This window comes from Miniopterus schreibersii, assembly GCF_964146895.1.
Source record: "Miniopterus schreibersii genome assembly, chromosome: 16".
Classification (NCBI taxonomy): Eukaryota; Metazoa; Chordata; class Mammalia; order Chiroptera; family Miniopteridae; genus Miniopterus; species Miniopterus schreibersii.
This window is the reverse complement of record NC_138116.1, coordinates 16,011,922-16,030,582: the sequence shown is the minus strand read 5'-3', so window position 1 is coordinate 16,030,582 and position 18,661 is coordinate 16,011,922. Positions and strand designations below refer to the sequence as shown.

At 39.6% G+C, this 18,661-nt stretch overlaps 1 protein-coding gene across 2 annotated transcripts in view; it reads left to right on the top strand.

The window, feature by feature from the left end:
* The window catches only part of STXBP4 (syntaxin binding protein 4), a 117,691-nt gene that overhangs the window by 49,143 nt on the left and 49,887 nt on the right, over positions 1-18,661 (top strand). The window contains exons 9-13 of one of the 2 annotated variants that reach the window (XM_081116050.1): positions 7,797-7,973; positions 10,732-10,848; positions 11,344-11,393; positions 13,301-13,434; positions 18,029-18,110. In XM_081116050.1, coding sequence (XP_080972176.1) covers positions 7,797-7,973; positions 10,732-10,848; positions 11,344-11,393; positions 13,301-13,434; positions 18,029-18,110 — 560 coding nt within the window. The remainder of the gene's footprint in view (positions 1-7,796; positions 7,974-10,731; positions 10,849-11,343; positions 11,394-13,300; positions 13,435-18,028; positions 18,111-18,661) is intronic. The other variant, XM_081116051.1, reaches the window with a different exon arrangement.

The window sequence follows — 18,661 nt, the reverse complement described above, 5'->3', positions numbered from 1 at the left end:
TCGGAGAATAGGGTTTTCTTTATGCCATCCTTCAGTAAATCGGAAAATACATGTTCAGGGTTAAACATACTGTCAAAACAGGGTTTTAACGAGTTAATATTAATATTGTGAATGAGTTCATGTGGCAGAATTTACCAGATAGATGCACTTGTGTGTCTGCCTTTGATTAGGAGGCAGCTCTTGGCAGGGTTAATTAGAGCTAATTATAATTTGATTGACCTCTTACTCCAGAAAGCTTAACCAAATCTTCCTTTGCAAAGTGAGCACTTTGCTTTTTCATGCAAACTAAAGAAGATCCTTGTTTCTTGGATTTGCAAATATCTATTATTTTTACACAGTTTACAAAGAAGTGTCACCACATAAATCATTGAGTCAGGGACGTGGGTGGAGTCGGAAAGGACCTCCAAGATCATAGAATTCTTCCGAGAGGATGTACTCTATTAACTTACGATGGGAAATGTAACTTTTAGGGAAATACACACTAGTGTGCATAATTTTTAAATCTTTTCAATTTTTTTAAAAAACCAAAAAGTAAAACTGTCAAACACAATAAAGTGTAACTTCTTTTTTCAACCTTGGTGTTTTCTTCATTTTGCTTGGTTTTGACATCATCTCATTTGCTTGATGAATTCAGGAGGATTTTTGTTTAGATATTAAGAGGATTTAAAGAAATAATTTGCTTTTTATTATGTGGTTTTTTCATAGCATGTTTTATGATTGTTATTATAATTATTTAAATGAAATACTGTTATACTAATACTCCCATAAAGTTGCAACCTTTCATGAATAACTGTCCTATGAAAGCTTCTTACCTAACGAAGTTCTCTAGGGCAGTTATTATAGTATAGGAAAAACAAAACGGTCATTTTCATTGTTGTCAACTCAGGTATAGCTCATAGTTATGCTAAGTGGAGCACCTGTTCATATTATTAGGTAGGGTTTTTAATCTCAGACAGCCTGCGTTCTAATTTGGGCAGTCAAGACCCTTTCACTTTGCAAAGTTAGGTAGCAAAGTATTTATATTTTAATGTCAGTTCAAGATAGCAGTAGGAGATATTAAATAGTATGTGGTTAATTACAGACTACAGATATTATAAAAGACAAACAGGGAAAAATCGTAAGCTGAAGTTGCCTGGAAAGATTAGAGAAGGTACAATGGAGTCGATTTTGAAAGATAGGTGAGAACTGGATAAAGAAAAAAGGGGAAAAGTGTGTATAGCTAGTGGAAGGAGAAATGTGCTCAAAAGCATTGCGGGGGTAGGAGAGTTTTATCTGGGAAGATTGTAAACTAATGTACTTGGGTGTGGTAACCATGTCGGAGGGTTGAATTGCTAAGGCTGGAAAGATCGGTTTGGAACAAGTAGTGGAGAAGCTTGAAGTGTGGAGATTGAAGAAGTATTTTATCTTGTCCCCTGGTACTTAGGCTTATTACCTAAGGTGCACTTGAGCAGTGTTTTGGGAAAACTGGCCCTTCGGGTGTGTGCGGAAGAAGACAGTAGACCGGGTGATCACTTAAGTGATTTTCACAGTATCTCCGTGTGAGCTAATAAAGACAGAAATCAGTAGTGTGGTGGTGAGAAGGGACATTAAGGAAGGGCTGCAGACACACCATAAATGAAGACCACACAGTGCTTCTTGATAACTGGTTAGGTCGGGAGGTGGAGCCATGGGCCTGATGCATGCGTGGAGATGGAGTCAGGAAAGCGAATGAAGAGAGCTCATAGCAGAGGCACATATAAAGTTCTGTGGATTAATTTCCTCCCCCAAGGGTGTCCATGCCTGAGGGATGAATTGTAGATTCGTTTATGCATATCTGCAAATTACTTTGAGCTTCATCCATTGAGAAGACTATAATACGTATTTTACTAAATCCTATGCACAAGGAAACCAGATATAACTTGCTTTTAAACCCTTTCCCTTCTACAGCCCTCTTCCTGTAGTAACCCTAATCTTTTTCACAAGCCGTAATGGGACCTAGACCAAGCAGGGGTTTCCAGCGCGTGAATGTAGGAAGCTGATAAGAGAAGCCATTCTTTTGGGCTTGGTAGCGTAACTTACATTCCACTAAAACATATATCTCTCTGAAGTCTCTTTTTTCTCCTGTCAGCCATTGACATTTTGAAAGATTTACTGATTAGTTTAAAAATTACAGAACTTCTAAGGTTAGCGATGCGGATGTGCCAGCCTAATTACAAACCTGCAACTGCTGTTAGGGCTGTTTCTGCTTCCTTTGGGAGCCATCTCGACCGTACCTAGAGAAGAGAAGATTTCACGTGATTGTTGCGAACGTTAAAGACGACGTATGCGTTATGTTTGCAAACAACTTCTCTAAATTTCAGTAACTGATACCACTAATTGAACGCCTCAGGAAGGTCCTTAATAAATCATCTAGTCCAGCTCTCTAATTGCATAGGTGATTATGCATATTTTTCAAAAGCAGTAAAGAGGAACAGGAGAAAAACTGTTAACAAGAACCATAATAGTTTCTTTAACCCTCTTGTGAGAGTTGTTTTGATCTTATAAAGTAGGTAATGTTATTTCCCATGATACAAATGAACCGACGGGGTCTTAGAGAATTGCACTGCCAGAAAGTGAAAAAAATATCTCAGATCTAAGTAAGGTTCTGACCTAAACATAGCTCATCTAATGCCCATGGTTTTTTATTCTATATCATGTCACCCTATGGGGAAGAAGAGCTGCATGTGGAAACACACAGCATATTGTCTTCCTTCCGAGCCCCTACTGCCCTTCCTGTGAGTTTATAATGCCCTTTGTCTCAACACAATCACATAGCTAAGGTCAAAGCATTTGTGGCCCACAAAGATTTTCATTCGTGAATTGTATTTTCCAAGAAGAAGTTGGTCTGATCTTCCCTGAAGACTCATTGTGAAATTGTGGGGTAGAAAAATCCTCATTTTACAATGGGACTATAGAGGTGGAAAGCAGTTCCTCGGTGTCACCAAAAAAAAAAAAAAAAAAATTTAAGTCAGAGATTTGACTTCAGAATTCAAGTCCCTTTTAGTATATTTGCTCATGCTGCATCATATTAAAAAAATACTACTTAGATTAATTTTCTGCTTTACTGTTACATCTTAGTTTCTCTCTTATTTTCTAACTTTGTAAACTGAATGACTCTTTACCTAATACAAAGTGAACCAGTGAGCTGGCTGCAGTGTTTACCTTGGTGGGATTTCAGGCTCCTTGGTGAGGTACTGGGAAAATTCTGGATCAGTTGTTACTGACAGAGAAGGCTTCACAGTTAGTTAATTATTAAAAGAAGGCCCAGGAGGAAAAGAAAAAATGGATTTATGCGACCCTGTATTGCTCAATACAGCACAGTGCTGCTATCTTTTCTTTACCACTCCCTCTGAGATTCATCATTTCAATGCACTAATCTTTTCAACAGCCATTCAGTGGGAGCTGGGCTAGAACTTTGCTAAGGGGTCACATCTACCAACCTGACAGTTATACCTTCACAAAAGAACTAGCATGAATTTATTCAGCATTAGAACCTCTGCATCTTTTACCACCCAACTGCATTTCACACCGTATTACCATCAGCGCACTATAATGGCTATATAAATTCCATCCAGATTCTTCATTTAATTAACTAGCATCCTTTGAGCAAGAATAAAAGTGCTGTTTTTTTAGGGGAATAAAAGCTGTATGAAGTGAGTGTGAAGGAGACAAATCATCAAATTAGGTACATTTCCCCGCAGCTACGGAGGATGCTCTGCCCCTCCTCTTCCTCTTAGTGACAGCATATTTTTTTCTAGCTTGACTGAATATAAAATGGGGAACCATATAGCTGCCTCGGATGTTTCTGAGTAGATTGTAATGACCACATCCTAAGCTCGTGTAGGGTGGGGCACCAATGATATTGTCATCTACAGGTGATTTTATTTTATTTTTTAGCACTTTCTATAGTTGGAGAGGTAGCATAGCCTAATAGCCAAGAGCATGAACTTTGTAAATAAACTGCCTGGGTTCAGATCCTAGCTCATCCACTTATTAGATTTGTGATTCTGAGCAAGTTACTTAACCTTTCTGTGCTTCAGTTTCCTGTCCATTAAATGAAGGTAATAATTGGCATACCTCACATGCAGTATTTAGATGAACTGCGTTGATCCATGGAAAACCCTTAGAGTTGGGCCAGCACACTTAGCTATTATTTCCTGTATGCACGGCAACGAGTTGACTCAGCTGTGACACTGGTGACTCCTGATCACCTGTGCTGAACTAACTAGATGTGACTGACGTGGCTAGAAAAATGTCCTATTATTTCCCCAGATATTTCTTTTTTAAAGTACCCTTTTATTATAAGAGAATTACTTTACAAAATAGGAAAATAAAGTTCTGTGAATCAAGGGTATAGTAGGCGGTTGGTTGGCCACATCTCTCCATCCTGTACCCTACTGCCAGATTTAGCTTTCCAAAGCACTGTGTTCTTATCTCAGTTTCTGCTCAGAAGGCGTCAAGACTTCCCCAGATAGAAGTTCTTTTGGAGAGAGCCAAGATGGCAGCAGAGTAGGTGGATGTTACACTCACCTCCTCCCAGGGCCAAACTGGAATTACAACTAAAATATAAGGCAATCAGCCTGAATAACTGAAGACTAGCTGAAGAGAAGTCTTATAACCAAGGATTTATAGAAGTCACATCAAGACTTGTAGGAAGGGTAGAGACACAAAAAGGGCTGGCCCCATTCTCACTCATGGTTGCTGAGATTCCAGAGGGCTATCTCAGCTGCAGAGGTTTCCCCCCCAAGGAGTGTGGAGTCTGAACCCCAAGCTGAGCTCTCTAGCCCAGAGGACCAGAGCCAGAAAGAGGCACCCACAAAACATCTGACTGTGAAAATCAGCAGGGATTCTGTCTGTCAGGGAGAGGCGGGTGTCTACTAGAGACACAGGCGCCCTCTTAAAGGGCCAATGCACAAAATCTCATTTGATGACACTCACCCTGGACTCCTGCAGAGGGAGGAAGGAGTGGGCTAGAGTTGTGTGAGGAGAGACGGGGGCTCGTGACTCTGGGGAGAGAGCTGAAGGGACAGCCGCCAGGTTCCCTGAGCTGAGTTCCTCTCCCACACCATCTTTCTTGGGTGGAGCAATCCCCTCTCCTCAGCATCAGCCTGGTGGAAAGCAATAGCCCCACCCTTTGGACTCCCTATGGAACTTGCACCTTGCTTAGGAGTCAGCTGCCTGGGCCGGGGTATAGCTGTCTGGGCAGACTCAGGGGGTGCCAGTGACTGAGTTGTGTGCATCATAGGGGTACCAGAGGAGAAGAGAGAGAGCAAGGGATGGAGAACCTGTTTGAAGAAATAATGACAGAAAACTTCCCTCATGTGGTGAAGGAAAAGACACACAACTCCAGGAAGTGCAGAGTCCCAAACAAGATGAACCCAAAGAGGCCCATGCCAAGACACATCATAATTAAAATGCCAAAGGTTGAAGACAAAGACAGAATCTTAAAAGCAGCAAGAGAAAGACAGATACTTATCTACAAGGGAGCTCCCATGAGACTGTCAGCTGATTTCTCAACAGAAACACTACAGGCCAGAAGGGAATGGCATGAAGTATTCAAAGTGATGAAAAGTAAAGACCTACAACCAAGATTACTATACCCAGCAAGGCTATCATTTAAAATTGAAGGAGAAATAAAGAGCTTCCCAGACAAAAAGCTAAAGGAGTTCATTACCACCAAACCAGTATTATATGAAATATCTAATTTTACACTTAAAGGAACTAGAAAATGAACAACAAACAAAACCCAAGTGAGGAGAAAAAATGAAATAATCAGAGCAGAAATAAATGAGAGTCTTAAAAAAAATACAAAAATTTAATGAAACCAATAGCTGGTTCTTTGGAAAGATAAGAGTGACAAACCTTTAACTAGGCTCATGAAGAATAAAAGAAAGGACCCAAATAAAACATGATTGTCTGGATACAGTATCTGCTAAGTTAAGTTTGTTATTGACGGTGAACTCTCCAGTTAGCTCTACTTTCAAACTGCATTTGTAACCTAACCACTAAAAACTATGTCTGCCACTGTCACCCTTGTCCCAGCCACAATTACTTTTTCTCTGTCCCTTTCCCCTTCTCCCTGCTCCACCCTTTCCCACCCCCTACCATCTACTCTCAACACAGCAGCAAAATAGATCCGCTTAAAATTTAAGTCAGATCCTATCACTTCTCTGCTCAAAACCCTCCACTCCCTTCCCATCTCACCTGGAGTAGAACCAAAGTCCATGCAAAGGCCTACAAAGGCCCTTAAGATTGGCCCCTCCACCCCAACTCCATCCTTGCTCTCCCTCCTGTTACCACTGTGCCCTCTTGTCCTGCTACTCACTTCCTGTCCCCTGCTACTCTCTACTCCTGCGACACTGGCTTCCCTGCTGTTCTCTGAAGATGCAGGACACAGTGCTATCTCCGGGCCTTTGCACACACTGTTCCTTCTGCCCAGAAAGCCCAGATATCCTTGGGAAATCTTCATGGCTCCATCCTTTCTGCAGCTCTCTCGTCAGATGTCTTCTCAATGAAATCTTCACTGATAATCTCTAATTTACTATCTCCTCAAACTCGAGTGTAAATTCTGGGGGGGGTGCAGAAGGGAGGATTTTTTTTGTCTCTTTTCAGTGTTCTATCCTCAGTACCTAAAACAGAACTTGACACAAAATAGGTACTTAATCAATAGTTCTTGAGTGTATGAATGAAAATTTGGTCCTTAGGAGTATGTCCATGTTCCCAACCCTCCCCTAACATCAGTCATATTTAGGCTCACACAAAATAACACATCCTATAATATAATAGCTCCAAGAATATTAAAATAGCCATAGTTGAATATTAACTATGGCAATTGGAGCAGAAAATTCTGTTGCAGACAAGAGATTTCTGCATCAAGTATAGAAAAAGAAATGCTTTACAGTATAAAACTGCCATGTTAAATTACATTGGTGTCCCAGGGGGACTGTTGCTGGCCCAGCACCCAGCGCATTTTGAGAGGGCAAGTGGTTGGCCTCCCCATCCTCTCGCTAAGCTGGAGAACGGAGCTAATATATAGTGTTGTTTGTTTCGGGTTTTTGTGTTTATCACCTAGTGGCAGAGCAAAATGGTGAACCGAGCATTAAGGTTGGAGTCAGGTTTAAATTATGGCATTATTCTGTGTCCTTGGATTTTGTAACCTCCCTGAGCCTCCGTTTGATTGCGTATAAAATGATTTTTAAGTCCTTTCTCTCAGTTTGTTAAAAAAGTTAACTGAGAGAAGACACATGAATCACCTGAGTTGTAACATATGTTTAATAAAGGTCTTGTGAGCATTGCATCCTAATAGCTATATATTTTGCTACTGGATTCTACCTTTTGGCTTAAATTGAAAGCAGAGAAGTAGCAGTTAGACGATGTCTAGGAGTAAGCTCTGGCTCCTGGGGCATGGACCCTGGAAGAGCCACCACCACACTATAAATCTCTCAGCACCTGATAAAGCTTTAAGAGCCTTCCCAGAACATGAGCCTTACCACCTCCGTGAGTTTTGTGGAAGTCCACTTGCTCTTTTTGTCTTTTGAACCAATTCCTATTCTTCTGTTTCCCATGTTCCGCTCTCTTGTATTCCCCTTATTTTCAAAACGTTATGCTAGGTGTGTGAAGTTGGAGCTTCTGTACCAAATGTCATCTCAGAAATCAACAAAGGGAAAGCCAGATCAGGCAGCCACCGTATACAGTAGAATGACATGACTGTTCATTTTCAAATCGACATGTGAGGAGCATGTGTTTTTTCTCAGTGACACCCATTTTGAAATCTTTAGGAAGCCAAAGCAGTCATGGAAGAAACCAGAGCCCTGCGAAGTCGGATCCATCTTGCTGAAGCCGCACAGAGGCAGGCCCATGGGATGGAGATGGACTACGAAGAAGTGATCCGTCTGCTGGAGGGCGAGATCACCGAGCTGAAGGCTCAGCTTGCTGATTATTCTGACCAAAATAAAGTAAGCAGCACAGTCCCCTCTGCCAGTTACCATGGTTTCCCTGCCGTCCTCCTGTATCCTGTTCTCATTTCTCTCTCATCTGCGCTTGCAAACTAGGTCAGCGTTTGTCTGCTCCTTGCTCAGCCATCGGGCGATGCGTCCATCGGGGGCCCCGTGGAGGTTGTCAGCCTCCCTTTATTCAGACAGCTTCGGGATGGAAAAGCATGAGCCCCACATTGACTTGGATCCTTGGTCAACATTGTACATACAGCTCAGGCATTAAATCCTGGAGTCATTTAGCATTTAGCCTGTTACGTTGTCTTTTTCTCCTTTGTTTCTAAACTTAACTAATTTGTCTTGTGGGGATGGGAGGAAGAGAGTCTAGGGATGGGTTGCTTTTTGACTAAAACACTCAAGGAACTGTGAAAGTTTATTTATTTTTTATTTTTTTAATAAATATTTATTGATTTCAGAGAGAGGAAGGGAGAGGGAGAGAGAGAAACGTCGATGATGAGAGAGTCATTGATCAGCTGCCTCCTGCACGCCCCCTACTGGGGATTGAGCCTGGGCAGGTGCCTGACCAGAATCCAACAGGGATCTCCTGAATGGTAGGTGGATGCTCAACCGCTGAGCCACACCCAGCTGGGCAAGGAAGTGTGAAAGTTTAAATAATTCTGCCCAAGGCCCGAGATGGTTCATGGAAAGGAACTTTCCATGTTCTTTCTCCCCTTCTTCCTTTTGAATTGGTTCACATTTCTCCTGTGTTCTCCGGGTCCCATTCCATATGTCCCTCTCCTGGTTCCTAAGTTATATACTCTTTTTCTAATTTTAAATGATTAGCTAGGAGATTTTAACATTCTATTTTAACTTACATTATATAAAACTAACCACTAGCTTTCCCTCTTCTAAAAGCACTTTAGAACATAAATCCAATCATCTCTTTCTACTTAATTTCTAATGTTGTCACTATTTTAGTTCTTTCTTGACTTTTGACACCATAACCTAGACACTGTTACAGTTTACTTTGTGCAGTCAACCTTTGTTTAGATAGACGGCCATGTTGACCTTTCTCTGTGTTCAACATTTTCTCGTTTCTCAGACCTTCTCACCTGAATTATTTTCTTTCTTTCTGAAGTACAGCTTTTAGAAATTTGTTCAGTGAGGATCTCTGGCTCATAAACTTGCTCCTTTTTTGTCTGTCTGAAGACGTCTTTATTAAACTCATGTCCTTGAAATATGTTTTTGCTGCATTTAGAATTGTTGAGTTAGCATTTAATTTTTTTCAGTATTGTTACTCCATGGTTACAGTAGTCATCAGTCAGTCATTTGTTTGCACTCCATTGCTTCTTTGTAGATGATTTTAAGATCTCCTTATCCTCAGTGTTCAGCAGTTTGACTATAAAGAGTCATATGTTGACTTAATTATTTAGATTAATTGAGCTTTTTCACGCCTTTCCTGAGGAGAAATGTACTTTGCCAATTTTTTTATTTTTTATTTTTAAACTAAGCTGTTATCCTCAGGTATTTTTCTGTCATTCTTTTTGGTCTTTCTTGTGTGATTCAGATTGGATGTATACATGATCTTCTAATTCTTTCCTCCTTACCTCCTCTCTTCCTTTTATATTTCCGTTTTTATCTTTCTGCTTCATTATGGTGAGCTTCTTTATCTCTGTCTTCCAGCTGACCCATTCTCTTTTCAACTGTGTCTAACTGGATAGGAAGCCCATAAATTGGATTGCTAATTTAATTATGGTTGCGTTTTTATTTTTAAGATTGATTTTTTTATGTCATCAGATCTACTTTGATAGTTTCTTAACCCTTTATTATGCTTCCTATTCCTTCTTAATTTTTAAAACATATCCACTATTACTTTATATTCTGTATCTGATCACTGTCTATCTTTATAGGACTGACCCTGTAATTTGTTTCCTTCGGTGGACTTTCACTTATGGTAGCTTATTTCCTGAGGTCATGTTCTTTGAATACAGTATATGTGAGAATTACTTAAGATCTGAGTGTAGAAAGTATTCCTCCAGAAAAGTTTTGTGTTTTCTTCTGCCAGCCTGGGACCAATTTAAGCTAAATTTTCATCTTACAAATTTAAAGATTGTAAACCTTAAACCTGGTTAACACTTTTTCAGGGGATGCTGTTTAAAATCTGCTCACCAGAGCCAAAGTCAAACCCTATTCACCTTGTGAGTTTGTTTTTTCCTAGTTCATTCGTTAAAGTTCTCTCATTTGCCACCTGTGCCTGACGAAACCCCACACTGTAGGCCACAGGATCCCAGCATGTACCCGCAGAGTAAATTACGCTGTTGTGCGCTCTGACTCCAGTGTCCACTCCACATTGCTGTGCTGGGCTTCATGGAACCCCTTACTTCCCCGCCAGCTCAGCTTCACATTGCATTGCATCATATTAAATAAAGATGTATATCTTCAGCATTTTTGGTTTTGTCACACTGGTAGGGGTTTCTGTATGCAACTGGTAAGCTATGTTGCAAAAAACAAACACTGTGAACTAATTTAAATGTAATTTATTATAGGAACCAATAAAGTCATATGAGGCTTATCTCATAAAATTTTCAGCTCCCCAGTGCAGTTTAACTGTTAAATGGACCATTATTTGTAAGTGCTGTCCCAAGTCCTAAAATGTACGCAACAAAGGGAAAATAAATGATATGGCAATGTTGGATCCTAGTTAACAAAAACTGAAAATAGGAGCCTCTCATATGAAATAGGAGAAGGGTGTAAGACGATCTTTTCTGCTATCTCGGTGCAGGAAAGTATCCAGGAGTTAAGAAAGAGAATCACCGTACTTGACTGCCAACTGCGAAAATCAGAAATGGCTCGCAAGACTTTCGAGGCATCCACTGAGAAGCTTCTTCATTTTGTAGAGGTAAATTTTCCTGTTACATTATGTCTCTTTTTAAGAAATGGATAGGCAACTAACATATAGATAAACGTGTTTGGTAGCTAGTGAAACATTCTCTGGGGTCAAAACAGCAGTACTAAGAGTCAGATTTAAAATTACCTAGGTAATGAAAGACCAATATAGATTGTTAAGAAATGATTGAGTGAGACAAAGTAACATGACCCCAGATACATACTATGTTTTTTAGTGAACACTCTCTTAATAAAGCTCTTCATAATCCAGAAATATTATTTGATAAATATTTACCAGTTGTAAAGAAGTGTTTCTGTAGTTATATTTCTGAGTAGAATTGCATGTTAACGTAATTGATCCCCCCTCCCACCACATAACAGAAATACCTTTTTAATCATTTGAGGGAGCATGAAGGAGGAGGTTATAAATATTAAGCAAGAAATGACATTTTTTTAAAAACTATCAAACTTACAAATCTCCTTCACTATTTATTTTGTTTGTTTCTAGGCTATTCAAGAAGTATTTTCTGATAATTCTACTCCTTTATCAACTTTAAGGTAAGAATGTTTGAGTGCTTTCTACAGACTTTGGCCACTGATTATAATTGCATCTAGTAATTGGAACTAAAATAATAAAATCTCTTAAGATGCTACATAACTCCTATCCAGTCTTTAATGCCTTGTGGAAGTAGATACAAGGACGTTGTTTTTACCCCATCTCTGTGAAAGGAATTCCTGGAGACGTTTAGCAAATCATTGTAACCTAGTACTCTAAAACTGAATTCTGTAGAGATTCACTTGAAGTTCTCTAAGCATCCTGTGCATGAGTAAAAGTTACTGTACTAGTCCTGGGTTCACTGCTAAAGGTAAATCTCAACCTAACATATTAGTTGTTGTGGCAAACGGAAGTTTATGAAACATGCTCATGCCATCAATTTCTTGCATTTTCAGCATTCAGTAGACATCAGTTAAAAAATATATTTGGAGAATACACCTTGATTTTGTTATTATTCACAGTTTGTTTCCAATTTAAACTTTCTTATTAGGAGCTACAATCATAGTAATAACATTTATTTATTTCAAACTGCAAGTGTATGGTCATTTTGATACGTGATACAAAAGAAAGGTTTTCTATACATTTTTCAAAGCAATTGTTTTTTCTTATCTTACAATAGCTGACACTAGCATTTGACTTCCAGTAGTGTGTGCTTGCAGAAATATAGGCAAATTCTACCGTTTGCTATGAAAACAGCAGTTTAAAAAGTGAAGATGATTCATTGTATTCTTATTATATTTTAGGTTTATACAGCATTTTTTTGAATTCAGAAGAGTTCCTATAGTAGTACACTTTTAACTTCATTTTATGTAATGTTTTATTTCCTCTAATGAAGGAATTTGGCATTTTTAATTGTTTTCCATGCTGCTTATGATGTAAGATAGTTGGTGAATTCCATGATGATTATTTTTAGTAAAGATGTTAAAATACTCAGCAATCAGATTTGCCTCGTATGAATTAGGTGTGTCTCCTACCCCTGACTTCAAGGTCTCATTGTGACCCTGAATAATAATTCAAAGGCTTTGGTATTAAAAATGAAAGGTAAAATGACTACTTAAAGGCCAGAGTCTGCTCTTGCCTTAAACTAGTTCATGGAAAAAAGACAAATTTAAGAAGTGACATTAAGCAAATTTTCACCATGTCTTGGAAAGTTAAACACTAGCAAAATTTGGTTCAGTCTTTTTAGTACACTGTATCTTCTGTGGTGGATATTTGTCTTGGTCATTCAACACAGAATAAAGGCTCTGTATTTGAATTGAAGAACTGATTCTTTAATTTCTCCTTGTTAATTAATCCCATCATGCTTAAGAAGATGGACAAGCAAGTAACAATGGTTTTGTCATCAGTTTAAAATGGTCTCTTTTCAAGTAAAAGTTTTAGTGTAATGACCTTTTGCAGGAAAACCTTGCATTTTTTATTATATCTGAATGCATTTATTTCAGGGGACATTTGCATTTTTAATAGTAGTATAAGTGCTCTAGGCTGTTAGGTTTAGGGGAAACAAATGGAAGTGCTTAGAGATAATTTCATGAGTAAATATACATAATGAAGTTAAACTTAGTATCACCAGGAGTCATAGTTAATGTGTGTTTAATAAATTTATGTTTTTGAACTTCACTTGAATTTTCACAAAACGAAATAAAAGGCTACCCTGTGTTAACGTAATACAGGCACTCAGTAAATAAGCTCAACCTAAGTTTTTAAATATGCCTGTTTATTACACAGTCAAGAACTGAAAACAGAAATAATGTTTTGTGTGACTTACTTTACTTATGGCAATAAGAATACAGTGTTCCCAGATATAGAAATATTTCTGTACAAATTCATAACTAATAAGAATTCAGTTTTAGCAAAGATAGGTGCTATTTATTGTGTAGTAAGTCTGGCTTTGTTTTTACGGCCCTCATAGTGACAGAAGAGCTTTGTTGGCCTCTCAGACATCCCTCACGCTGCCCGGGAGGAGCGGCCGGAACACCCCAGCGACCTTGGCCCTGGAGTCTAAGGAACTTGTTAAGTCTGTTCGTGCCATACTTGATATGGACTGTAAGTTTTTGGAGTTTTTTTCACTTTCTAAAAATAATTGATTTAACAGAACCAAAGAAAATTTCAAATTTGACAGCTTAACCATGTTGAAGTGTTGGTTTGACTGCCATAAAACGGATGGCTAAGCAAAAACAATCTTAGTGCACGCATTGTGGGGGAACTGTCTGTTCTATCTGAGGTGCCCAGAATGGCTTCCAGTAGAAGGTGGCCGATTAAGACATGCCTTTGCTTATGTCCAAAGTTTCTTTGAAATGGAAGAATAAACGTAAAAATAAGTGCACAGCAGCATAGGAAACCTGGAAAGGTGGAATCAACACAGAGGAAATTTTAAATGTTAGACAACAGATGGACCCCTGGCGGGGTGGCTCGGTTGGTTGGAGCGTCATCCCGTACACCGGAAGGTGGCAGGTTCAACCGCCGGTCACCGCATGTGCCCGGGCTGCGGGTTCTATCCCCATTCGGGGTGCCTTTGGGAGGCAGCCGATCGATGTTTCTCTCTCCTCCCCCTCCCTCTCTCTCTCTCTCTGAAAATAAAATCAATTAAAAAATATATGTACATAACAGATGGAGTAGTGTTGAAGGTACAGCCCAGCTGAGCAAAAGACCTCAAAACACAATAAATGTTAAAGACAAGATGCTGAGTCAGGGAGTTCAGCAGAACTGTGGAAAAATCCCCAGGATCACAGGAGGGAAAACCAGGAAGAGGCCCTGGGGCAGTGAGCATGGTAGTTAATTAAAGGGCTGTGGAATAGTGGGGCAGTTCCTCGCTCTTCAGAGCTGCTCGCTCAGGCATTTGCTCCTAAGCTGGGCCAAGAGAACACCGCTCTTCAGGAAATGCGTGATCTGCCGCCGCCCAGTCACCGCTGAGCTAGGAGAAGCGGGCAGTGCCCTAAGCAACTTCCTGCATCTCAGTGGGCAGGAGGTCCTTGGGGAGAAGCTTAAATGACCCGACATTTCCATCCTTTCCTCCCGCCGTCCCAGGCTCTTCTGCCTCCTCGTGGACTTGGACTCCCTTCTCATTTGTTTTTCTGTCTCTTCCCTTGATGTCAGTTGGTCTGCTGATTGTTTTTGTGCTGGCCTCTAACATTTCACTGTTTCTCTAGTTTCGCATTCTTAATTTTTCTGTGCTTGGGACCTGATATCAACTATGTGTAGATATAAATATATAGAGATATAGATGAAATTCTGTGTTGAATAAGTATAAAAATACTAAATTTCAAGTCAAGTCCTGGGTAGTAAATGGCTTACTTGGTGTAGAGTAATATTCAGAAATCCTTTGGGGTAACTTTGTACTTCAGTTATAGAGGATTGGAAACCATGCCTCTAATAGTAGCTGCTTAATTTATGCAATGGGGCTTTTTTATGTTTTGTATAACTTAGTACCTTTTTAAAAACTCAAATTACATTTCAAAAACACTGTAAGGATCCTGTAAAAAAAACCAAAAACCAGGAAAAAAACCTGTAGGTTTTAAGGGGGATTGAAAAATAGCCACACCTACTGTATTATGTGTAAGTGCAGAATTTTACATGTCAGACATCTTTAAGTTAGAGTGGGAATGGGAGAGGAACAGCTTCACAGACATAGCCCAGTGGACACTGCCATCATTAATTTCAATTACCTTGCTAGCATTAACCTTTTTGTTTGTCAAACGTGATTATTCAAAGAAAATATTTAAAATTCAGCAGAACTTCTTTGGAAGAAAAGTGAGAAATTCCCTCTGCACTTTTTATGCATTGCAAGGTTATAAATACTTTGTTGTTTAAAACTGGCAAATAGCTTCTGTGTTTTCTTTTTATTTGGAAATGTAGTTGCCAATGTTGGCATGTTTTTCCCAGTACTTTTATAATTTTATATGACATATCTTTTTAAGTTTAATAATCGGATCGACCCAGCACGCTTTTCTTTCTCTTTACGCAGTAGTGTTTTTCTGCATGTTTGATGAAAAACAGAAAATTACTGCCATGAGGTAGATAATTCAGTGGCAGCCTTCACCTCATGTCCTTGGCCGTGGCCATCTGGTTATTTCAAGGTACAATCTGAAATTTTCTCTTAGGTAATTGCCTCCACTTTCTTCTTAATATAAGGACACTGTAAGATGTTCTATTGTGGGATTTCCTTGGGAATGAGAGTAAGATTTCTTAGGTCTTAGAGCTTAAAAACAAGCCTCAGAGGAATATCCACAAGACAGTTGTGGACCTTTTCTGGACCATAGACTACACTAAAATCTGGAGAAAGTCCTCCTCTCAGAATTGTGCAGTTGTGTGGTTTTTGCATTTGTTTTCAGGTGTTTATGAACCCCAACGTAAGAACCCTGATGTAAACTATCAGGGAATCTGAGTGCATTGCAAACATGGCCATCCAGCCCTCAGCAGAATACCGTTAGCAGGGGAGACCATAGAGGCAGCCCGGAGCAGCAGCGCAAATCCATGTAAAAGATGCTCCTCAGAACCTTTGATGTTCCCTAGAGATAGATGCTCCAACTTTCTTGGGCAAATTACTTAACCTCTGGGCCTGTTCCTTCATATAAAAAGGTGGAGATCGTATTGGAAGTGGTAGGACTAGACAAATAAATGAGATTCATGTAAAGTAGCTAACAGAACACTTGGTAATGTAAGAGGTTCCATAAATGGACATCACCACAGCTGCTAAGCTGGCACCACATTGTCATTACTTAAAGTAATTAATTTAAATGCACTTTTTCTCTGTGCTAAGTGCTAGATAATTATTGTCTAAAGTTTCTTTCAATTTGGATACTTTTGAAAATACAATAGACGAGAGCTTTTCTTAATGTATAACATTTAATGTTATTGTGGATTTTGAGTCAGAAGATTATCATCACAGGAAACTGTGGCTAAATGTCTGAGTCCATGTCTTTCATTTGTTTATTGCTAACTGTAAGAAAACTTTGGTCTGTCCTGTTACATTACTTCCACTGAAACAGTATACAGACAGAATCGGCACTTTCAATCATTTTTGGAATCCTTGGAGGCACTTTTATTGCTCTTCATCAATATGTACATGGTCAGTATTGTAATCCTTTAGTATAATCTTTATTTATAATAACTACTTTTGAACTGTAATCCTTTGATTGACATCTAGATTGACAAACTAATCCTGTATCAAAAGTAGGAAGAGGCTGTTAGCTCTGTTTTAAAAATGCATCATAAAAGAATCTAGCTAGAGTCCCTTAGGAGGTCTTTAATAAAAGTATAACTTACCGACTTCCTGATTAATTGATAGCACAAACACAGGCCTCTACCTTCCTTCAAGATTCCCATGGAAATGATTAATGCAATATTAAAAATAGGGTAAAATTTTCAAAAGCACTAGCAGTTACAGGCAGACCCCCCCCCCCCCAAACTTTTCAGTACTGGGCAAGTAGGCCCTCACAGAAGGAAAACACAGAGAGCCAACTCGTTCCTCCCCCTTCTGAACCACTGTTGCAATGATGAGGAACCTGGCAGGAGGGCAGCCCTTACTGCATTCGAATTCAAAGGGGTAATAAATAAAGTCAGAGACTGCCTGGGGCATAAACTCTTTTCACTCTTTTATCTTGGTGAGCCAGTGGCATTTTTTTAAATTCTCAGGTTCACACAGATTCTGTGTCAAGCAGAAGGCCCCCTGGAGCTTGGTCCTTGGGGCAGCTTAGACACACTTTAGATCTAACACGCACTGGGGCATACAGGAAGCTTTACCTGTAAAGGGAGTCCCACACAGTGGCTTCTGCACCAAGTGTCACATTGCTCTGCACACCACCTCTGCTCCTGGCTTGCTTCTCACGCCCCTCAGACTGCTGCATGTCCTTGTACACGCAACGCAAATTCACATTGTCCATCCCCCAGCCTGAGCTTTGAGGGGGTGACTCCAACAGCTTGGTGAATGTCGGGACAACCAGGGGGTCCACACCCCCTTCCGGAGGTCAAAAACCGGTTCTTAGTAGAGAGCTCTCTACAGTCAAGCTTTTATAAAGAGAAATATAACACATATATACACACACACATTTCACCCAAGCTCTTATAAACAAATATATGGGGTGTGGCAAAAGTAGGTTTACAGTTTTGAATACATGAAACAGAGTTTATTCTTGTGTTATTATTTATTAGTTATTTTCCAAACCAACAGCCATAAACCCACTTTTGCCCTACCTTGTATACCTGAATACACCAATATGTGATTATGAAAAAGTCTCAGTATAAAAGCTAGAAAATATAGCTGTCAGGATTCAGAATAGACTTTGGGAATGATGCTGATGATCTCATGCCAAAACCTCCTCATTCTGCTCTTATACTTAGAAGTGACCTTTAAAAATGTGATTGTGTGTTTAAAAGATGAAAACCAAGAAAGGAGTGTCTCCTTCACCAAAGCAGGAGGTAAAACTGTAGTGATAAGTGTGCTCTTAAGCTTCAGAGGTTCATGGAATTTAGATGAGCAGCTGGAGCAAAGGCTTCTACACCCACAGGGCCCAAGTTTGTCTTTTCTTAAGTTATTCATATATTGGACACTAAAAAAAAAAAAAAAAAATCCCTCCGATTTAGAGCCATCTGGGCCTGGCCCCTAATTACAGTTGAAAGTAAATATTCTTGTCCACTGCAGGTGGGACTGGAACTTGGTACAACATCCTTGGGAGTCAGTTTTGCAGTACACATCAGGAGCTTTTGAAATATCTGCTTGAATGGTATGAGATTATTCTTCTTTACAGCTGCGTAGTATTCCATGGTATAAATGTCCCACAGCTTTTTATCCACTCATCTGCTGATGGGCACTTGGACTGTTTCCAAGTCTTAGCTATTGTAAACTGTGCTGCTATGAACATAGGGGTGCATAGATTCTTTCTGATGAATGTTTCAGGATTCTTAGGATACATTCCTAGGAGTGGAATCACTGGGTCAAACAGCAGTTCCATTTTTAATTTTTTGAGGAACCTCCATACTGCTTTCCATAGTGGCTGCCCAGTCTGCATTCCCACCAGCAGTGTACTAGGGTTCCCCTTTCTCCACACCCCCGCCAGCACTTGTGGCTCATTGATTTGTTGATGGAGCCATTCTGACAGGTGCGAAGTGATACCTCATTGTGGTTTTAATTTGCATCTCTCTGATGATGAGCAATGTTGAGCATTTTCTCATGTGTCTCTTGGCCATCTGAATGTCCTCTTTGGAGAAGTGTCTATTTAGGTCCTTTGCCCATTTCTTAATTGGGTTGTTTGTCTTCCTCTTGCTGAGTAGTATG